Source organism: Myotis myotis, unplaced genomic scaffold, assembly GCF_014108235.1.
Source record: "Myotis myotis isolate mMyoMyo1 unplaced genomic scaffold, mMyoMyo1.p scaffold_m19_p_16, whole genome shotgun sequence".
NCBI classification, from domain to species: domain Eukaryota; kingdom Metazoa; phylum Chordata; class Mammalia; order Chiroptera; family Vespertilionidae; genus Myotis; species Myotis myotis.
Window position 1 is genome coordinate 30747787 of NW_023416320.1, and position 24000 is coordinate 30771786.

The 24000-nt window shown below is 43.7% G+C and overlaps 1 protein-coding gene across 3 annotated transcripts in view; it reads right to left on the reverse strand.

Annotated features, from left to right (window-relative positions):
• CA8 (carbonic anhydrase 8) overlaps positions 1-16650 on the reverse strand; it is an 83424-nt gene extending 66774 nt beyond the window's left edge. For all 3 annotated transcript variants that reach the window (XR_004972486.1, XR_004972487.1, XM_036338320.1), the window contains exons 1-3: positions 16254-16650; positions 14577-14768; positions 828-952 (exon numbers count right to left, since the gene is read on the reverse strand). Coding sequence is in view for 1 of the 3 variants with exons in the window: in XM_036338320.1 (XP_036194213.1) it covers positions 828-952; positions 14577-14768; positions 16254-16353 (417 nt within the window). In the remaining 2 variants the exon portion in view is untranslated. The remainder of the gene's footprint in view (positions 1-827; positions 953-14576; positions 14769-16253) is intronic.
• Between the last annotated feature and the right edge of the window lie 7350 nt (positions 16651-24000).

Here is a 24000-nt window from a genome sequence, read left to right on the forward strand (position 1 = left end):
AATTGAACATAATTAAAGCACAGTGATTAATCACAAAAACAGTATGTAATTATATATGTATTTTCCAATGGTCTTAGGCAACCCCTGTGAAAGGGTCGTTCCAACCCCAAAGGGGTCGTGACCCACAGGTTGAGAACCTCTGCTTTAGATACTAAAGGTTTTACAATCCATGAGAGATCAGTGCCCCGGCAGCAACCTGCCAAGCACCCCAGGAGCAAAGATCAGGGAGAAATTAATTCTGCCTCGAGAAGGAACTCAAGTCCCAAGGAAGAAATTGCTACGTCAACTAGATATTGGAAAAAGAACAGGAATTGACTAAAAAGATAATGAGGAAAGAAGTTCTTTAAAAAAAAAAAAAAATGACCTTCTAAAAATCTCTCTCTCTAATTGCTTGTGGTGAATAGAGCCAACCTACCAATTTTAATCAGAGCTAAGCTAGACTTTTAGTTACTATTGAGGTTTCTCCAAAAGTTATTTATTTTCAGCTTATTACCAATTCAGAGCATCTACAAAAGTGACCTACTGAATTTGCAGAGGCGGCAAAATTCTTACAACAGTAATAATAATAGGATGAAACTTAATGGCTTTACTCAATAGATTACGTTTATGGCCAACAGCCCACGTGCACTCTCCAAGCCCATGGAAGTCCCTGGGAAGCCTCATTTGCTGCCCCAAGCTTACGTTTCATTGCACACTTTTTAATTTTAATGTAAATTGGTAAAAATTCAAAAGCTATGCATCTACTTTTAAATTGAACCATTTTTAGTAAATCACTGAATACTTTCCATGAACAATATGAGTTTTATGAGATGATCTGTTATTCTTACCTCCATGGGAAAAGCTTTGAAATTAACTGTGTGCTCAGAACCACGCTGGTTTTCTCTTCCCCAATGAAATCGAACCTCGTACAGTTCGAATTCATGCCCTTGAGGCAATGGACCTCCCGAAAGAACTGAAAAAAAATAAAATAAATTCTATTTAATTACATCTCAAACATATTCATCGGCACAGCAATAGAAACACTGGGGACATGTTTTACCAAAATCTCGTGTGAGCTCTACAGATTCAATTCATATAGCCAAAATGAGAACTACATCACAACTGTGAATTTACACTATGTGGGTTTTGCTGAAATTCTTATAATGCCATTCAGATAACAGCAGAAGTACAAAAACTCTGGAATACCTTGATAATGATATGTATATCATTTCATTTTAACTTTGTTAACTTTAGACAAAGAAAACCAATGCAGTAGTTACACTGAGATATAAGCTTAGCACTCATCAGGAGGCAAAAATATTGTTTGAAGTCTCAGATTAGCCAATAACTTGCTATAGATGTATCAATAAATTAAACCTTGTTTTCAGAGCATCCATTTGTAGCAAAAGGCTTTCAATTTAGAGAATAGTTGTAAGCTAATAAAATTATCTATGAAGAGAATTATTTTTAAGCCAATCAGATTTTCCAACAATGCAATCACTCTTAAAAAGCAATTTACCATTCAGTGTCATATACAATGCAAACAAAATAAAATTTAATAAAGTATTAATACTGAAAATATGAACATCGATTCTATAGGGCCGTGTCTCTAGTTCTCATTTCTGGATATGACTCAGAACTTCGTCCCAAAAAAGTCCACTCTAATAGTAATGAAAAATAAATTTGTACAAGAACTTGTCTTGAAGCGATAAAATACTTCCTTTAGTTAAACACTCCCTGATTATCATATGGAAAAACTTGAAATAAAGTTTATTATAAATTACCTATTTCAATATAAATAAAGGTTGCTTGCATTTTTCTTGTAAAAAAAAAAATGTTCATTCTAAATGGAATCAGCTAAGAATTGAAGGCTGTTTTTCAGTCAAGAGGCTGACAAAATTCACCCCGTTCCCCAGAAGTGGTCTCTCAAACAGGTTAGCGCTGACACTTGGGTCGCCATTGCAGAGAAAGTGACAAAGTCCAAACCGCCCTCCTGAGGAGCAGCTTGGTTGTCTCTCTAACTCTAAAACTCAAAGGAGAAGGAAGCCAACGAGTGCAACAGGTATTTACTTGCTTGGTCGGTTCTTCACCCCAGAACTTGTCCCAAAAAGAATTTCAAGCTGCTTTTAGATCAAGGTACATAAGACATAGCCAGAGAGCATGCATTAGAAAGAAGAACAAAGGTTAAACAAAGACAGAGGCAGAAAACAGATGGAGAAATGAGGCGATCGCACAAACCGTCAGAAGTCCTCGCTAAAAGTGCCCAACAAATTTGCTCCTAAGCTTTCTGCCGGCTCAGTTAAGAAAAAGAGCTACAAGAGCAAAAAGCAGGGTTAACTTTTCAAGTGTGTAAACCTCACATCATGGGGGAAGGAGGTGAAATGCATGGCCTTTAGGGTACTATATATATTTCACAACTTCATGTTCCTCCTCAGACCTGGTCTTACTTAAGTCTCACAACAAATCTGAGAGGTCGGTGGGATCGTCCCCAGGGACGGCAGAGAAGAACCTGGCTGAGAGGGGGTAATGTGGCTGCCCTGGCCACCCAGCCGGCAAGTTCCAGGAGCCTGACCCACATCCCAGGGTGAGACAGGGATGGGGAAAACCAAATGTTAGTACCTGCAAGCATGACCTGAAAAACAATGACTTCTTTTTTTTTAAATATATTTTTATTGACTTCAGAGAGAGAGAGAAACATCAATGATGAGAGGGAATCATTGATCGGCTGCCTCTTGCACGCCCCACACTGGGGATGGAGCCCGCAACCCAGGCATGTGCCCTGACAGGGAATCGAACTGTGGCCTCCCGCTTCACTGGTCGACACTCAACCACTAAGCCATCGTGGCCAGGCGAACAATGAGTTCTTTAAGCCTAGGGTTCTAAACTGCAGTTCTATTTCCCAGGACAATAAAAAAAATTTAAGTACATGGATCGCAAAGGGTCACAGATATCCAGAGCTGCAGTGGGGCTCACGGAGCATCTTCAATAAACACCCAGCTGTGATGGAAGAAGGGATGACATGTTTCTTTTCCAACCAGGTGCCACAGTTTCTGAATAATCTCAAAACTCGCTCTTCCTTCCCCACAGCTGTCCTAACTTGGTCTTAAGGAAAACCCAGAAGGAGGCCTGCGGTCTACCCACAGTGTACCCCACCTCCCAAACCAAAAAGAGGGGGGAAGCAAGGAAGTCTCTGGCTGAACCCCAGCCTCATCGTGAGAACTGGAGAACACACCCCTCACCATGTGCGAGCACAGCCTGAGCGCTTCACAGGGGTGCGTTCTACTTTCTAAAGGTAAAAATTGTCTTAGAGGAGGCTCAGCTCCACATTTCTAAGAAAAAGGAAAGAAATATTGTGAAATAAAGTCATGTGAAATGGGAGAGGATTTTTTTAAAATTCCCCAGAACCTCTTTAACGCACACACTCAACACACACACACACACACACACACACACACACACACACGTGTTTCTGAAACACTACAGAGCAATCTACTGGTACTTTCTTATTTAAAAAAAAAAAAAAAATGGATGCTATAACTGATGTTGACAGTGACTTTAGGAGACCAGAAAAAGATCTGGAAACTCCATAGATCTGTCTTGATAGGAGAAGTTCAAGGCCCACAGGGATCCACTCATCACATACATTGTACCAGACACTGTTTAAGATACACTGATTCTTGCCAGGACCGGTTTGGCTCAGTGGATAGAGCGTTGGCTTACGGACTGAAGGGTCCCGGGTTCAATTCCGGTCAAGGGCATGTACCTGGGTTGCGGGCACATCCCCAGAGGGAGATGTGCAGGAGGCAGCTGATCGATGTTTCTCTCTCATCGATGTTTCTAGCTCTCTATCTCTCTCCCTTTCTCTCTGTAGAAAATCAATAAAATATATTTTTTTTAAAAAAAGATACACTGATTCTTTTTTAGAGAGAGACAGGAAGCAGGGAGGAAGGGAGGGAGGAGAAGGGAAGAGAAGGAGGTAGAGAGAGCGACAGAGAGAAGAAAAGAAACATCGATGGGTTGCCTCCCTCACACGCCCCAACCAGAATTGAACCCACAACTGGGTATATGTCCTGACAGAGAACCGAACCTGTCACCTTCTGGTATATAGGATAATGCTCCAACTGAGCCACATCAGCCAGGGCAAGATATACTGATCTTGACAAAAGAGACATTTCGTGATCTCATGGATTTTTACAATGAGTACAAAAAAGGGAAGCATTCTGGCCAGGCCTGGTCCCCAGGGAGAGGTGACAAAGAGGCACTGGCAGCCAGGAATCAGGCACTGGGGGCCTTTCACTTTTGCCGCAGATGAATATTCCAAAGTTAAACCGCACTAAAATCACGTGGCTGTACAAAGCCATAAGGAATGACAAAATCCTGAATGCAGAATTTTAGGAGGTGCCAGGTAAGTATTACCTGTGCATCCCCTGAGAATGACTGTTTTCAGACTAAAAATAAACAGTAGCTCTGTTTTACCCATTTGGCAACATCCGCGTAAGGGCATTTTTCTGCCTCTGTATAGCTTTTCTTAAAATAAGGAGACCACTCATACCAAAAGGTGTACACTTCCCCTATATTTATGATTATCAAATTTTGCTGTGTGATAGTGTGTCACCATATGGCAGGTTAATTAGTTGTGATGTCATTAAGGTCAGTAAAATGTTTCACAATGAAACTCGTATTGATGACATACTGCATTTCCTTAGAATAACAAACTTGTGGGGGGAAAAACATAAAATAAACTGATGTCATTGCTGTTGCACCCATTTTAATACAGTATTCACAGCTACTATGCTTATCTATCCTATCTAATAAAAGAGAAACATGGTAATTAGCCATACCTCCGCTACCCTTCCCATTGGCTAATCAGGGCGATATGCAAATTAACTGCCAGCCAAGATGGCGGCTGGCACCCAGGCAGCTGAAGAGAACATAAACATGAGGCTTGCTTACTCCAATGATGGAGGAAGTAAACGTTCCCCGCCTGCTGCAGCTCAGCTCTGAGCTCCGGATGAAACAATGTTGCAATTATAGAACCTAAACAAACCCCAGAAACCTGCTTTCAGCCAGCTCGGCCTCAGAGCTTAGAGCAGCCAGGGATGGCAACAGAGTTTCAATTATAGAATCTAAACAAACCCAGGTACCTGCTTTCAGCCGGCAACAGCCTCAGAGCTGGAGCCTGCTCTGAGCTCCAGTGAAGCTATAGAAGGTAAATTAATCCCAGAATAAAAAAAAAAAAAAGAAAAAAGAAAAAAGGAGAGGCTGGGAGCTTCAGTCGCCCACCAGCCTGAAAACAGCCCTCAGCCCCTCACCCAGACTGGCCAGGCACCCCAGTGGGGACCCCCACCCTGAAAGGTGTGTGACCAGCTGCAAACAGCCATCATCCTATCATCCAGGCTGGCCAGGCACCCCAGTGGGGACCCCCACCCTGAAGGGGGTGTGACCAGCTGCAAACAGCCATCATCCCCTCATCCAGGCTGGGCAGGCACCCAAGCAGGACCCCAACCCTGATCCGGGACACCCATGCACCAGGCCTCTATCCTATATAGTAAATGTGTAATATGGAAACTGACCCTAACAGCAGAAGGACTGGGAATGACTGATCACAATGACACACACTGACCACCAGGGGGCAGACGCTCAATGCCGAAGCTGCCCTCTCGTGGTCAGGGCGCTCTCACATGGGAGGAGCTCTGCTCAGCTATAAGCCAGGCTGACGGCTGCCAGTACAGCGGTGGTGGTGGGAGCCTCTCCTGCCTCCTCAGCAGCGCTAAGGATGTCTGACTGCAGTTTAGGCCTGCTCCCCGCTGGCAAGTGTACATCCCCCGAGGGCTGCCGGGCTGCCAGAGGGATGTCTGATTGCCATCTTAGGCCCAATCCCCTGGGGAGCGTGCCTAAGCCAGCAGGTGGTCATCCCCTGAGGAGTCCCAGACTGCGAGAGGGCACAGGCCGGGCTGAGGGACCCCCTCCCCCCCGAGTGCACAAATTTTTGTGCACCGGGCCTCTAGTATATATATATAAAAGGCTAATATGCAAAGTGCCCCCTCGGGAGTTCAACTGGGAGACAGGGAGTTTGATTGCTCACTATGACATGCGCTGACCACCAGGGGCAGCACAGAACGAAGGAAGGTCACCGCCAGCAGCTGGAAGGCCCCCATCAGCCCTGATTGCCGGCCAGGCCTAGGAACCCTACCCATGCATGAATTTCGTGCACCGGGCCTCTCATGAGATATAAAGAGATCCTTCTCCAAAATTTGGGAACCTCATAAAGACATGATATATATATTTGCCTCAACCTATCAAAGCTTCTCTCTCCTTTCACTGAAAACAAATCTGCCAGATAGTTCACAGACTATTGTCCATCAAGGCTTACCTCCCTCACTGCCTTTGAGTTCAACATGCACGTTGCAAGATGGACGCCATGCCCTGTGCCAAGCACCCAGTTCACAGAGAGAGGATACAGCCGCGGTGCTGGCAGGGCCCTCTCAGTGCTTATGGAGCTGTATTCAACAGTTTACACAAATTGCATCAGAAGAGTAAGGGAAAGTGCATAAGGCACTAGGAGAACACCCAGCAAGGGCCGAGCCAGAACCAAGGGCATCAGAAAGTCAGGGAACTTGGCACAGGAGATAATTGCCAAGCAGAGCCTTGAAAAGGAATCTAAGAGAAGTGAGAAAGCGCAGGCCAGCAGAGAGAGCAGGCTGAGAGGGGCTCCGAGATGGGAAGCAGCTTGAATGTGTCCCAAGTGAATGAAGCTAGGTCACTGGCGGCCAAAATCGGGCCTCAAGATGAGAAAAAACAATTTTTAAGGTATTTCTGACAGCCCCATATTTAAATCAGCAAGGCTGCTAAAAAGCACTATAAAAAGTGGTCATTTTTTTTAAAGTACGATTAATAATAAAAAAAGTAATCTAGCCTAAAATTAGTATTGAGAATTATAAAAGACCCAGGAGTGGAATTTTCTAATTAGGGTTTCCATAATAAGTTGCAGGGAAGGGCACAAGTGACCTACCTTGATTAGCAATTTCTCCCATGCCCATGGCCCTTTAACAATGCCATCACCCTTAACACACTGCTTGCCGTCAGATGCAATGACGTCCTATTGCACAAGCTTGGTCAGTCTCACACTTTTTCACAACGTTAAGTATCAAACTCAGGCGAGAAACCTATAATAATTATATTTTTACACTTCAGCTGCTTTCCATATCACCATAAGTATGTTCCATCTTAAATGTGTCTGTGTACACTAAATTGCTACGATTCCCACAGAACAGTGATGCATGTGTCCCATAGAGACACATGTGGGAGCATTAATGAAATTCTCCATAGTGAGGGAGACAACGGGCCAACAGCCTGGTCGGTCCCACCTGGAACATGAACCTGATGAACCTGTGCTCAACTCCGCGTCGGAGGCACTCTGTCACCTTGAAATATGCTCAGAGCAGAGGGAGAAGAAAGTGACAGGATCCAAAACGTGGTCCAGTCGCAGAGGCTCCACCCCAGCCCACCCTCCTCGCCCCTGGTCCACATAGCCAGCCCCTGACGTCCGAAGGTGGCACCTCCGAAATCTCTCGCGTCATCCCTTCCTCCCACTGACGCTGCCAACACAGTAGCTGCAGTCCTGGTAAACTGAGTCTCACCCAATAACTTGCAAACTGACTCCCAATTTCCCCAGATCCCATCTTATTCAGCGCTGCCAGGTTAATTTCCCCAAAGCAACATTCTGATTATCCGACAGAAAAGAAAAAGTGGTTGTACTTGGTAGACTTGGTTTGAGGTCCCTCATGAATTTGCTCCAACATACCCTCTCCATTATATTTCCTATTAACCTCACTTATCATGAACGAAACTTTTCTTCTGGATGTGCCTTAAGGATGTGTTTTCCCTGTACGATCTCTAGACCTTCCTGTATCCGTATCTTTTCTGCATACTGCTCTCCCTTCCCACTCATCCCATTCTCCCAGATCCAAATGCTATTTACCCTTCAAGGATCATCTCAAATGCCACTTCCTCCCCCAAATCTTTCCCTAACAATTTCAGGCAAAAAAAATAATCTCCCCGCTCTAACCGGTTTGGCTCAGGGGATAGAGCGTTGGCCTGTAGACTGAAGGGTCCCAGGTTCAATTCCGGTCAAGGGTATGTACCTTGGTTGTGGGCACATCTCCAGTAGGGGGTGTGCAGGAGGCAGCTGATCGATGTTTCTAATTCTCTATCCCTCTCCCTTCCTCTCTGCAAAAAAACAATTAAATATTTTTTTTTTAAATCTCCCCCTGTACGCCTATTCTTCACAACCTACCACTGTTACCTTCATGGGGCAGCATTGGGTGTGATTTGTGATTACCTTCTCCAAAGCATGGAGCACCTTGCCTAAGGTAAAACAAAGACTGCAGACTGCACCTTCCAGGCCAGGTGAACCCAGTGGCTGTGTGTCTGGTTCACAGGCCCACATCTCCACCTCTTCCTGAAACATTAAACATCTGGCAAACAAGGTGTGCTAGTTTTCCCACAGTCTCCACCAGTCCCTATTGCCTCCCAACACGACACAGAAAGCAGAGGGTCAACAGCCATTGCTCTCTCCTGGCTGCTCTCACTTGTGATGCCTGCCTGGACTCAGGGATAGGTGTGTAATTCCTGTAGTAAATGGTCAATAACTAAATACTTATGAATGAAAGACTGTGTCTGAGGAACAGCTGAAGAAACGAATATGTTCAAAAGGAAAAATGGCATATTCATAATATGATGATGGCAGTCAATATTTTAAAGGATGACACTGTGGAAATCACAATTACATTTGTCCTAAGTATGTCCAGAACCCTGAAATGGAAACAATGAGGGAGATCACAGAACTTTTCAACCTTTGAAATTGCTCAAAAAACAAAATGCGTTTTCTCAGTGAGGAATGAATTTCCTCTCCCGCGCTGTTCAAGCTGAGGACGCTCAGCCACTTGCCAGAGGACCTCAGACGGGAGGCTGCACTGGCCGCCCTCCAGGGCCCATTGCACTCCGAGACTCTATGACTTTAGTCCCTTTCCCAGACTCACGTGCTGTCTTACTGGAAAGCAGAACACTGAACCGATAGCATGTAGTCTGCATGAGTGCACTGCTTACGGATGCATGTTGTACAAGAGAGGGGGGCCGAGGAGGAGACCCTGAGAAACCCCATTATTTAATGAAATGGTGAATCAAGAACTGGAAGAGAACAGGCAATAGTCAAAAAGAAGAAGAAACATCAGGAGGTGATGTGTTGCAGAGACCAATCTGAGAGAGAGTTTCCAGAAAGCCCACTGCAAATGCAGCAGAATTAAAGTATGTTAAGAAATTGTAAGTGCCCTAACCGGTTTGGCTCAGTGGATAGAGCATCAGCTTGCGGACTCAAGGGTCCCAGGTTCAATTCCAGACAAGGGCATGTACCTTGGTTGCGGGCACATTCCCAGTGGGGAGTGTGCAGGAGACAGCTGATTGATGTTTCTCTCTCATCGATGTTTCTAACTCTCTTTGCCTCTCCCTTCCTCTATGTAAAAATTCAATAAAATATATTTTAAAAGAAAAAGAAACTGTAAGTGTCCACTGGTTGTGGGATGAGAAGATCATCAATTGCCTTGGTTTGGGAGCTCCAAGCAGGGGTTGGGAGTGAAGGGCTCATGCTCAGGGCATGTCTCAAGTTTAAAGTAAGGCAATATATCCAGATGGGTTTATATACAGGCACTATATCATCAGAATTATGTTAAAAGCTTTAATTTAGTAAGTGTCACCATTTAAATTATGCTACAACTTTTGTAACTCTTTTTGGCAATTCTTTTTTATTGTTACTATAAACAAAGCAACAACAAACCAAGAAAATACAGAAAGAAAGAACAAAGTAGCCCAGGCCACTGACAGCCTCCGTGAGGCCAGATGTTTCAGTGGGGTGGTGTGTATGAAATGAGTTTGATTTCTTAAAATAACTGTGCTTATTCTATGAACCTTCTATTTAAAAAGGCAGCACCCAAGAAAACATAAATGTATATTATTAAGAGAAAGAAGTCAAACTGAAAAGGCTACATACTGTATGATTCCAACCCTGTGACATTCTGGAAAAGGTGAGACAACGGAGACCAGGCCACTGACAGCCACAGTAAAAAGATCTGTGGCTGCCTGGGGCTGGGAAGAGAGGGAGGAACAGGCGGAGCACAGAGGACCTGAGGGCAGTGAAACTGCTCTGAATGACACCACAGGGATGGAGACATGTCATTCTCCATCTGTTCCAACCCAGAGAGCGTACCACACCACGGTGACCCCTCAGGTAAGCTGTGGACTTCCGCAGATGATGATGTGCCAATGCAGGGTCACCAGCTGTCACAGATGTGCACTCTGGTGACACTTTTGCCTGCGGTCAGTAACCAGCTGCAAAAAGCCAGCTGTGAGCCGCCATGTGCCCTGCCCCAGAGAAACAGACAAAATCTACAAAGGCTCCTCCTACAACATGCCAGGTCCCTACCTCATTACACTCCTGTGACGTCCACCAGGCCATATTCCTGCCCAGGCGCACAGAACTTCTAATCCCCTCTTCAGACCCACTCCTAAAAATGAACCATGAGCCCTAGCTGGTTTGGCTCAGTGGATAGAGCGTCTGCCTGCGGACTGAAGGGTCCCAGGTTCAATTCCGGCCAAGGGCACATGCCTGGGTTGCAGGCTCGATCCCCAGTGGGGGGCATGTAGGAGGCAGCCAATCAGTGATTCTCTCTTATCATTGATGTTTCTATCTCTCTCTCCTTCTTCCTTCCTCTCTGAAATCAATAAAGAAATATATTATAAAAAAAAAAATGAACCATGAGCCAGCTATCACTAGACATTTGAGAAAACCTCCAATAACAAAAGAGAGCAAAACAAACAGAAGAAGGAACCCAGAATAAACAAACAGTGATGGAGAAAAAAAAGCAACACAATGACCTTGTACGCATATATGTATAATCCATGGACACAGACAATAGGGTGGTGAAGCCCTGGGGGTGGGGGCGGGAGAGGGCTGGGAGAGGTCAATGGGGGAAAAGGGGATATTTGTAATACTTTCAACAATAAAGATTTTTTTAAAAAAGAAAAGAAAAAGCAATACACAAAGAATGGAGATAGATTCTGCACTCATGAAATAAATGCTGGATACTGGATGTTAAAAATTAAAACAATTCCTAGGATAAGCACAACTTCTCAGAAATTAAAAATAACTAGCAGAAGTTAAAAGTTCAGTAGGAAATCTAAAAGATATAAGTTGAGGACACTACAGAAAGTAGAAGAAAAAGACAAACAAAAAATAAGATTGACTGAAAGAAGAAGGAAAAATCAGAACACTTATCCATGAAATAATATAAGAAAACTTCTCAGAAATCCTGATTTGAAGCGGCCCGCCTATACCCAGCACAGAGTGAAAAAAGAACCACACCAGAACATAGGGTTGTAAAATCTCAAAGCAATCGCCACAGAGAGGAAAATGGTAAAGCTTCTAAAAGAGGGAAAAGGTCATATAAAAGAATTAACAAGCAGGTTAGACATTTCGACAGCAACCCTGGAGGGCAGAAGAGCTCTTGGTAATGCAGCAGTGACATCCAACATCTGAGGGTGAACCGTTCCAGCCCGGGCTGCTTTGCCCAGGCCAACTCCATACAAGTGAGACACATGCAAACACACAGGTCTCCCAACGTTTACCCTCACGTGCCCTTCTCCTCGGGAGGTTACTAGAGGATGAACTGCAGAAGGGAATAAACCTAGAACACTCCTTGAAATGAGTTAACGACCCCACAAGAGCACATCACAGCATCTAGAAAACACAGGATTGGACACGGGAGACAAGCACAGGGACTTCCTGGGCCTGGGTTCCAGGGAGCTGCAGGGCATGGCCGTGCAGCAGGCCTGGAGAGCAAAGGGACCAGCTGGGCAGGAATAGATGGAAAAGAGGCCTGGAGGGTGGGGGAGGAAGGGATGGATGAGAGGGAGGGAAGGATAACCTGATATGTGTCAGTAACCAGGGAGATCTGCCATCTGTCAGAGACTTTGAAAATGAAATCATGAAAGATCAATTTAAAAAGTAAAAAAACAAAAATACATTAACTCTGGGGGGAGGGGGGGGACACATATTATTCAGTAAAGAAAATAGACTATAATCTCAGCCAGAAATAACAGCTACACAATCATAATAAGAAGAACACTGAGTATTAACTTAAGTAGAAATTATAATTTAAGTATAGGGACAATGGGGAGCAAACCACAATGTGGGAGGGGAATAAGAACTGGCCTCATCTTCAGAAAAGGGAGCCCACAGCTCTCCCGGTATTAAGAAGAATGGCGGTGACAGCAGGAGAAACAGCTAAGGGCTGAAAGTGATTGTCACCAGGACAAAGAGTGTTAGGTGGGAGGAGCAGGTTATACCCTGAGGCAGAGAGAAATACAGTATGAGTCAACTATTTCAATTACATTTAGACTCTATTTTGATAAAACTTACATTAAATAAATGAATGGCAGGGGGTTTGGGCTTGCAACCTACCCCTTTAAGAAGCTCAAATATCCTAGAAAAATAAATAAACAAACTGGTCCAGACATGGAACTTTTTGTTACTTTAAGTTTGGGGAAACACTGAAGAAGTTATCATAGAGGCAGAAAGGAGATGGGGCCTCTGAAGGAGGAGTTTCCCCTGAGGAGACAGGAGGAAGGGGTCTGGGGCCTGTGTATCCAAAACAGGCCGAGGCAGACCAGCAGCCGGCTCTTCCTCGGTGATCAGGGTGGAGGATGGAGAAGAATCAACCGGCAAGGAAAGCTACTTGAGGAAAACGCATACCTGAGGTGAGAAGGCCAACACAGTGCTGGACAGTCTCTTTTTTGGGGCGGCCGAGGGAAGTGTTTGAGGAGTTACCAGAAGAAAGTGTTAACCTCAATTTGATCAAGTAAATTTGATCTTAGCGCAGGACAGACGCACGCTGTGTCTTAACTGACAGCATTTGTACTCAGTCATTCCTCTGTGCTCTCATAAAGCTTTCTAACACCACTGTCGTGTTAACACTAGTACTTTAAAGGATTGTGTTCCTACTAAACTATGAATCCTCAAGGACCACCTTGTCCATCTATATACAACCAACACTGACTCACAGTGGTGCCTGACAGGAAATGCATTTCTGTTGTACAGATATAGAAATATTGTCTTTCCGGCAGTACAAAAGCATGTCATTACACCAACACACATGTATTACCTTAAAATGTTTTTATAGGTCAGAAGTCCGTATTCAGTAATTTTACTATACATTTTTAAAAGAATACATACTGTACCCGGTCAGAGTGACTGAGTAGTTGAGCATCAACCTATACACCAGGAGATCATGGTTTGAGGTTCCTGGCCAGGCACATGCCTGGGCTGCAGGCTGTGCAGGAGGCAGCCAATCAGTGATTCTCTCTCATCACTGATGTGTCTGTCCCTCTCTCCCTCTCCCTTCCTCTCTAAAATCAATAAAAATATATTTTAAAATAATAATAATAATACATAATGTCCCTTCATAGGTAACTCCCCCCTACACAAATACTCTGATTTAAATTCAAATTTGCATCTGAAGCTGTCTCTCTAAGTACGCATGCTACCTAGACTCTGTTTTGGGCGATGCCCATACTTTGACCTCAGAAAGGCAGAGAAGGCTGCATGAACCTCTGACTACCTCATAGCTTCTAAATTAAAGCTCAGGAACATTCACAATGAGTGAAAAAGCCATAGTTGCTCTTCAATACCTGCCCAGCCTAATAAGTAATCTCAAGATTTTATGTTTTAAAATATATCAAACTTATTGATCCAGAATTTGAGCACAGTTGGTCTCTAGTAAGCACTTCCTATCATTTCTAATTTTATACTCTTTCTAAAAGGGAAATAAGTAACTATTCACTATGAATAGCACAATATTAATGCTAATTTTTAGAATTGTTTTCCTCTTCCCTGCATTTAGGCTAAAAACCAATTCCCTTGGTAACTGCCCAACACCCTTTTTACAAAACATTTCAGATCCACCCCAAATAGGTTCAGATGGGGAGAAGGGGAGTTTAAAAATAAAATAAATACATAAAAGCAAAAGCTGTGTTTACTATTAAATCTTTTGCTGAGTTTAGAGGATATTTTTGATTGCTATTCATTAAAAATGTTCTTGTCATTAACATAGTAGAAAAAATAAATTTGGAAAGTCTACATTAAATGCCAGATAATGTCAATAAATCCTAATCTTTAGTTTTACAATGCAGTAAAACAAAGAATTATAATTATCCAAATGATTTAAGCTAATCAACAATTTAGGACAAAATGCAGATTGATACACCTGTGTACACCTGTGTACACCTGTCTACAAATCCCACAAGGTGTAAGTTGACCAACTAAGATTGTTCGAGTAACATCATACAACATAAAACAACCAAACTGGCATCTTCATAACTTCATCCTTTCAAAAATAATTCCCCAAAATGCACCTTGTAACATATAAGGGTACCTGACAATAGAGCTATGTTAGTTCTACCTTTAAGGTCATGCAAGCTAAAGTAGAGTTCAACAGCCCCAAGATGACTTGAGTTTACGAGAGTATGCAGAGCATCTTCTAAAATACCTGATTTTGACTTCAGGATAACCTGAATGGTATGTCCATCATTGGTGACCTCACAGTCTCGGCAGACTACATAATTTGGCGAGAGGCGGACATCCAGCAGTGAGGGGTCATATCTGGCTTCCCTTGAATTCAGGTTAATGGGAGACTGGTACTCCCCATTCGCATCAGGAAACACCAACCCCCATTCAACACCTAAGGACAAAATGAAGCACATTTATAACAGGTTACCAAAAAAGTTACAGTAAAAGTAAACATGTTAAAGCTAGTTGAAACTGTTTATAATCCTTGACATCATTAAGAGGATTATGACTACCATCTCTATACAGATGAACTATGGTAAATGTGTGTGAGTTTTTGCATTTATACTTTGTATGATCTAATAGTCTCCAATACTACATACAAAATCCTGAACTAACAAAATATTCTGCTTGTAGTTGTCCACAAAGGGGTAGTAATTTATGATTAAGAAATTTAGGTCATCTTTAAGGGATCAGAAAAAAAGTAATACCACAAAGCTTTTCTCTGCTCATCCGTTCAGTTACGTGCGGTACTTGGGAAAAACCTGTAACTCTTTTTATTATTATTATTATTATTATTATTATTATTAGTTAAGGTATTACAAATGTGTCCACATCCCCCCCCATTAACCCCCAACCTCCCCCACACACACAAACTCATGCTCCCATCCCCCTGTTGTCCATGTCCATTGGTTTGGCTTATATACATGTATACAAGTCCTTCGGTTGATCTCTTCCCCTTACCCCCGCCCTCCCCTACTTTCCTTCTGGGGATTGATAGCCTGATCGCTGATGAAAAGGGACAGACCCAAAGACTGAGAAAAAAACCTGTAACTCTCCACACGCTTAGTGAGAACCCAAAACAATAAATCTGATGCTAGTGAATAAACACCTCTTCTCAAAAATGCAAATACCGTATGTTGAAGTGTGCATGTAAACATACCTATGTATTCACTCATATATACTCTTTCCATATTTTTATAATTAAAATTATAAACTACGCTTTTTTTTTCTTCTCAATAGATGTAGTCAACATCAGCACCAGGGGTCGGCTCCATGAAGAGACCTACATCTTCAGGGATAAATTTAGGAATCTAAACTTTTTTAAAAAGAGTCCACCCCCCTCTCGACAAGCCACTGACTCGGCCTGAAATTGAGGACGTGTCTGGCATGAGCAGAGCCTTGCTAGCATCCTTCAGGGAAAGAGTAGAGGCAGAAATACATGCTTCCCCCAGCGAACTCCTCGCAAGAAGACACGAACAGTTCCAACAACACTGTGTTCCCAAGGGGTGGAGCAAAAGGTAGCGCCGTTCCTCTTGCTACTCAGAAAACAGGATTGTCCCAGACGCAGCTGTAATGCTCGCCCTCCGGGTGGAGGCAGTGCCAACACCTGCCGGACAGTAAGGCCAGGCTTCCCAACGCGGACACAGGTGGCAGGCCCGCCCTCCACCCTGTGCCCCTGTGCCCCGAAACCGGCCGGGGGACCGGGAAAGTGACAAGGGACCCACGTGGGAAAGCGGGGACCCGGGGGTGCTGGGAGCGCGAGAGAGCTGCGGGGTGCGGAGCCGCGCGCTGGGCGGGACACACGCGGCGCGCAGCCCCCGACGCGCCGTCCAGGGACCCGGGCCACGTCCACCTGCGGCTGCGGCGGGCGGGTTACCTTCTTCGTAGCCCCACTCCACGCCCTCCTCCTCCTCCTCTTCATCCTCCTCTTTCTCCGGGAAGGCGACGGCATCTTCGATGAAGCTCAGGTCAGCCATGGGGAGCCCGTGGGTCCTCCGCGCTCTCGCTGGCGGTGCCTGCGCCCCCGCGGGGTCAGCGGGCCGAGGGGGAGCGGGAGCGTGCGGGCGCGTGGGGCGGGGCGCGCGTGGGGAGCGCGTGTGCGAGCGGGAGCGCAGGTGGACGGGCGAGAGCCTTCGGGGGAAAGGCGAGGGGTGTGGGCGCGGGTGTGGGTGGCCGCGTGGGTGTGAGCAAGCGCGTGCGACGGGCCCGGAGCGCTCCGGCGGTCAGCGCGGGGAGCGCGGCCCCAGTCTGGGCGGAGCGCGGGGGCAGCGGCGGCCCCGGGAGCCACAGCGGCGAATTATAAACCCGGCGGGGGCGTGTCTGGCACAGGAGGACCCGCCCCCTTGGCTTGGTGGCCTGTCTCGGGGCGGGGGATGCGGGGGGGGTGGGGGGCGGGAGCCGCAGGAAAAGGCCCTGGGCGACCGCGCAGAAACCTAGGAAGCCGCTGGGTCCGCTCCCTCCCCGCTCTCGCCGCCCTTCCTGAGCCTCGCGCCTGCCGTCCAAGGCCCCGTGAGTCACCCGGGGTCTGTCCTCGGGACCCCGGTGTGCAGGGCCCAGCCAGGGCCTTTCTACTCTTACTTATTTTCATCCGAACTCCAGGAACTACCAAAAGAAAGAAAGAAAGGGGGTCGGGGAGGAGAGATGGATTGCCTAGGGCAGGGGAAGAGAGAGGGCTGGGAGGGCGCGTACGCTAAAGAGCGGTCCCCCCTCGGAATCTTTATTACTGAGGATCGACTTTCTATCCGCCCTTGCAACACAGTGGAAACGAGTATGGAAAAACTTCCAAGAAATTTGTAGTTCCTAAAAAACATTTAAGAAAAAAAAGTGTTTTGTTGTTTTAATCTAGAGAAGTAAATATAATTTGGGGATATTTTCCCATTAAAAACAATACATTTCCAAGGCAAGCGTAGTGAAAGGCAATAAAGCGCATTTGTTTTTAGTTTCAGACCCTGGGGTGCTGGTGCGGACTAGCTCGCTGTGTACACAGCTCCCGGTCGCCTAATGAAATCGTGTAAATAATGAAATGCACACATTGCATAACAAACAGGAACTTTCCTGATCCAAGGAGGTGGCATTGCTACCTCCCAGCCCCCTGTTAATGACTTCAGCCCCCTGTTCCCATGCCTTTTAAACGCTTTAGCCAGCAACCCCTGAGCAGGTAACACCACTTTTTTAGACGGTATCTGTGTATAATAAACCCCGATGTGGGCCTTCAGGAAAGCTTGTTTTTATATGCGCTGTGCACTCATTAAAATGTCTGTTAGCAGTTTGGGTCGTGGGTTCCTAAATCATACCGTCCTTATGAATGCTTCATTCCTCGTATAAAGACAGAGATGCTCAGTGTGGGGATTTGGGGTTCTGTTGTCCGCTGCCTGCTCAGCCCTCCCCCTTTTTAAAGAGCCACTTCACAGGCAATTAGAAATTTCTCCAGAAAATAGATTGGGACTGAAAGGGGGGGATTCAACAATCTGCCACTTACTCGAATGTTTAGCAAAATAGGTGAAAACTATTGGTCAACTTCAGCTGTGAGGGATTTCCTGTAATTCCAGTAATTTGTCTTTCTCCTTAACACCACACCAGAAAGTCCACCATTCAGAGGACTGAGCCACAGTCTAGGAGAAACTAAATTCTTTCTTTACCAAGTGTCTTCTGGGTGTTCTTTAGTGAGTAGCCTCCCTCCTCTGCACCTTAGTGAGCCAGAGCTTGACAGAGCAGAACTCTATCCTAAAGCTATAGCTTTTTTTTATTTTTTTTCCAGAGAGAAAGGGAGAGGGAGAGAAAATCATTGATCATCTGCCTCCTGCATACCCCACACTGGGGATGGAGCCCGCAACCCAAGTATGTATCCTAACAGGGAATTGAACCTTGACCTCCTGGTTCATAGGTCAACATTCAAGCACTGAGCCACACTGGCTGGGCTAAAGCTATGGCTAGTTTAAAAAAGAAAAGAAAAGAAACACTACCCCAAATATTAACCACTTTCTTCTAAAGGAACATTTCATTTCTTTCTCCTTTCATGAAAACTTTTTCAGAATCTTGAAAGTTTTATAAACTTTCTTTTAGAAATATGTCCATGCATTCATCAAATGCTACAGCTAATGGACCTCATTGAAGGTTCCATAAAATACTTTTGCCACCCTGAGCCCATCAGCAATGTTCATTTCTCTCTGCCCCCAAATGTATGTAGATGCTACGTCATAGCCATGGTGTGACCACCAGTTGTAAAGTGTTACATGAATGATAGACATGTTTACCAAACCAGAGGACAGTAAAGTCACCATGATAAAAACTCCACTTTCCACAAGTAAATGGTGTGCCACATTTATAGCAGGTAAGCTAAAAGACTGAATTGTTAATACTGAATTTTGCCACTAACAGATAATTTCGCATATAGCCAACAACACTACCAGACAAACATGTTTATCCACATTTGTTCTTTCTGAATTTTTCAACATCATGTGTATAATGTAACTCCTCTCAAGCCTACGGTACCCTGTCCATCAACATATGAGCCATTCCACTGTACATCCAAAGATTCAATTAACAGCCTTAATTGCTTTGAGACTATATGCTTCAGATTTCTGCTAATTAACAGCACCTTAAGACCTTCTCTTCTCAGGTCCCTGTACTATATTATCACTAAAGATGGAATTTCTATTTCTAGTTATTATAAGGTATCTGCCACCATAAAACCTAAACACACAGATCAAAGATATAGGGCAATTCTTGGATTTACAAAATAGAACAAGCACACCTCAATCTAATATCAAAGAATCTAAAAATATCCATGCTCTATATTTGAACACAAGTACTCCACATACCCCTTTATATAATTTTAATGTATTTCAACCTAAGGCCATATTTGATTCCTTACATTATATTATTTACTTTTAGTGTTTGCATAACTAACACTACACATCAGTAGCACAATTCATTTTTTTTTTATTTTTATTGCTTTCAGAGAGGAAGAGAGAGGGAGAGAGAGAGACAGAAACATCAATGATGAAAGAGAGAGAGTCATTGATGCCTCCTGCATACGCCTCATTGGGATCGAGTCCACAACTCAGACATGTGCCCAAACCAGGAATATAACTGTGACTTCCTATTTCCTGGGTCGATGCTCAACCACTGAGCCAGAATGGCCAGGCAGTAGAACAATTTATTAAAACTAAGGCCTATATTGCTAATTACTATTTGATACTAAGAGAATATAAATAGAGGCACCTAAAAGGGACAGACTACCTAGATGTCAAAGGGACAAAGAGAGAAGATTGGGTCCAGCATGCCATACCCACACAACCCTCTCTAGCCAATCTTTTCTCACCAGTTGCTATCTTACCAAGCTTTCTTACTGTGTTGATGGGTTCTGGCCCTAGAACAGGCATAAATAATTATTACCTTCTTATGTGCACCTCATGATCCGGGAACACCTCAAGGATAGAGCTAACATGTGCACGTCAGATGACTTCTCACCAGATTGTAAATCTCTGAACTTCAACAACAATGAATTATGTTCCTTCATAAGCCCTCAAGGAATGCACAGTTCCCTTGGGGAGGGGTGGGAAGTAAATAATTAACAATAATAAAGGCAATATGTTCAATGGAGATGCAAGTACCATTACATCTAAAGATGATGCAACTCATATGCATGGAAACAATCCAGGATGGTTTCTTGGAAAAGATATCATTCGAGGCAAACCAAAAAGGATAAATAGGATTGGGGCCGGGGGCGGGGGGGGGGGGGGGGGGGTGTACTGAGTGAGTGGATGGCATTCCAGGCATGAGCAATGGTGCTGAATAATGGCAGTGCTTGTTGAAGACCAATTCTCTCCTCAAGTACCTCCTGTGACCTGTCAAACCCAACCCAAATTACTCAAAAACTGAGGGCTTCAATGGGCTCATGCCTGAAGTACGACACTTCTCTGGTTGGTTACTTTGTTAGCCTGATTTTTGTTTTGTCAGTAAGACCATAAAAATTTTCCTCATTATATACATTTTGATTTTTTGATGATTTCAGTCTTTTTTTTTTAAGCCAAAAAGCTCTGATTCTTTCTCTCTTTTTTTTTTTGCATGAAAGATGATGTTTATTATAATTACACTGCATCTTACCATCTGAGTAGAAATCTTGCACATGAATCTTTTGATGTAAAACAATTGCCCATCAAGACATACATATAACTGGTAAAGGTAGAGATATGAACAGAGCATAATAATATACTAACAGCAATTATATAACATTTGAAAGATTAACAGTATTCCCTTTGCCTTGCCCCTACTCTCTGGACAAGTGGAGAGTGGATGTTCAAGGTCACTGTCATTCATTTTTCACAGTCGGAGGGACCTTTGAATGATTTAACATAACCATATGGCCATACCGTTTTAAAGGACATTAACATTCCTAGTAAGCTCTTGAGAATTTTGACCCTTCTTAAGTGTCAGAGAGGAGATATTCTGCAGATAAATTAGGGTCAACTGGATGCATAATATTCCAAGTGCTTGGACTCATCTGTCTACCTCAGACCCCATGGGAGGTAATGGAGTTAATGAAATACTGTTTTCTATTATACAAGAATATTTGATAATTTGCTTAGCCTCCATCTTGGCACAGAAAGTGCTGCAAGATCTGACATTGGTGATCACAAAATTGTAATCTTCCAAACCTGTCTCCACATTTTACAAATAAGAAAACCAAGGCTCAGAGAAGTGAGATATTTGCCCCAAGTCAGCCAGCCAGTTAGTAGCAAAGCTGGGAGTAGAATTCAGGTCTTCTGACACCCAGCTTGTTAGTCTTTCTACTTTATCACGTGGAACTACATTTTTAATTGCATTTATTGGGTGATACTGGTTAACAAAATTATATAGGTTTCAGTTATACAATTCTATAATACATCATCTATATATTGCATTGTGTGTTCACCACCCCTGATTCTTTCTTTCACGTTTATTTCTTTAACAGATTAATCTTATACTTTGCTTACTTAAGTTGATCACGCCCTAATTTTATTTGAGCTCTTCTTGGTCTTTTGTCTTCAGAACCATCAGCTTTTAGTCTTAGAGTTCAGTGTAGCTGTGGCAAATTGTATTGTTTCTGTCATTCACAGCCCCTCTTTGTGATATATTATACCTCATAGTTTTGACAAAGTAAATATGGGCAGAAGTGTAGGCACCACTTCCTAATAGAAGCCTTAGCTGCTATCGTGTGGTTGCACCATCATTGTTGTCCCTTGGCCCCAAAATTACCCAGTCCACGAAAGGCACTGTTCCTTCAGTCGGGATCCTGGAATGAAACAGACCCATGGATCAGAGGGCAGACAACCTGAAGTCAACAACATGTAATGTGGAAATAAACCTATGTTTTATAAGCCACTGAGATTTGGGGGTTGTTTGTTATAGTAGCATAACCTACCAAAAGCTGACTATTACAGTAGCCCATCAGGTAAAGGTGAGTTCAAGGGTAATTTTTATTTGTTCAAATGCTTTTTTGCATGTCTTTTTTTTTCCAAATAAAAGTATCTCTCTGGCCTGCAAGGACACTAAACAGTCTAAAACAGTACCCTTACCAACCCCTTGCCAATTTCTTAGAAGCCCTGGCCCTGGCTGGGATCCTTGTTACCTCAGCACTCACTGAGAAAGCTCTAACCCAGTGGTTCTCAACCTTCCTAATGCCCCAACCCTTTAATACATACAGTTCCTCATGTAGTGGTGACCCCCAATTTCATTGTTACAAATTGAACATAAGTAAAGCATAGTGATTAGTCGCAAAAACAATATATAATTATATATGTTTTCCGATTGTCTTAGGTGACCCCTGTGAAAGGGTTGTTCGACCCCCAAAGGGGTCACGACCCACAGGTTGAGAACCGCTGGTTACTAACCCATAGAAAATCCCCATCTCCTATAAGTACACATGGCCCATAGCTCTCTTCACTTCGCTGAGATCACACCAATTATGCCTGCAGCCCTACACCTACTTCAGCACCAAAATGACAGCTGCTGAAGTTGGGATGTTTGAGATCACTATGTTGATGACTCTGAAATCCACCTTTTCTCAGGAGCCTTCCCAGCACTTGCCAAATGAAACCCTTACCCAAGTGGTTTCCCAAGTGCTTCCATTAACACCCCGTAGAGATCTCTAGCCCTGAAATTGTGTTGCAAGTAAGTATTTTATAACCACCTTCCCTAATAAACAGTGAGTTCCCCAAGAGCAAAGGGTTCATCTTTTTCCTCTCTGTATCCCCCGATGTAGCACGGAAGAGGCACTTAGGAATTCGTTTCCCTGTGCCACCAGCCATACAGTGGTCTGACTAGCCTTTGTAGACATCAGTGCAAGAAAAGTCTGACGACTAACGTAGAGGCTTTCAGGGTGCAATGGGGCCATTAAAAAAAAGAGTAATAAAGTTTACTTGGTGGCAGGTATGTCAAGAGGGGCTTCATAAAGGACGCTGAGTCTGGCAAGATAAATAAGTGCTCTTTTGCCCACAGAAGGGAGGTGGAAAAGAGGTCAGGACAGGCCAGTTAAAAGGAAAAACAAACAACCAACAGTCAAATATAGAAGCTAGTGTGGGTTCACTTTTTGATCAAGATTATTTTCCTTTTTATAGTGTGAATAGTTTTTCTATGGTATAAATATAAGTGCAAAATGATATATTTAAATAGTCTGTCTATGTTTGTTTTAGAGATTATTTTAATATTCATGACATGAAATAAAATACAAAGTAAATGATATGCTTTGATGCACACATACTGTTGAAAGAACAATTCTAAAAATGTATTGAGCCCTTTATACATTAAGAGAAGACGCAGTGCAGTGGCCAAATTAGAATGGCCCCTTGGCTACACCCATACTTCAGTTCCCATAGCAAACAGGACACCTCTCCCTACAGCATGCTTTTGGCTGTACGAAATGCAGGAATGCCTATCTTGCCAGATGGCAAACCAATTCACAGGAAAATAATAATTTGAGCACTGTGGTTTTCTCCAAAGACTCTGCCGTGATTTCTACCCTCCTGTAGGCACAGGCTGCTCTTCCCATTGAGGGAATTAAGTGCCTACTTAGCCGTCTAAAAATGCTACTCTTCAAAACCAGGAAGCATTCAAGATGTCCTACGTTAAGTATTTCTATTCCATAAAAAGTTTGTGTAATGAGGAGGAATGGGGACACTAATGAAACACCCAAAGCAATAAACATTTGTAACACTGGCGGAGTACAGCACGTTGGCTTTATGATTGGAACCACATTGATTAGGTTTCACTGAATATTACTTTGAGCCTCGTTATCATAACATCGCAATTTCATGTCATTTTGGATCTTATGTCAAAATGTGAGAATTTAGATTTTTAAAAAGAACGACTCCATTTTAGATAGCCCTTTTTGATGTTCATATATAGTGAGTCCAATGTATGCAATAATAATCATAATAATAGTTCCAAACCAAAAGGGGTGTTGGGAGGATTGCAAAAGTTAATATAGATAATGCACTTAAACTGGAAGAGCCGGTTTGACGAGAATGCTTGTTTTGAAAATGCACATTTTGTTCCAATTCAACTGATACATTAGGGAACAGTTTGCGCACAGAACTTCCCTGTTTTCTGATGACACTTTTGTCTGTGAGAAACATGAGATA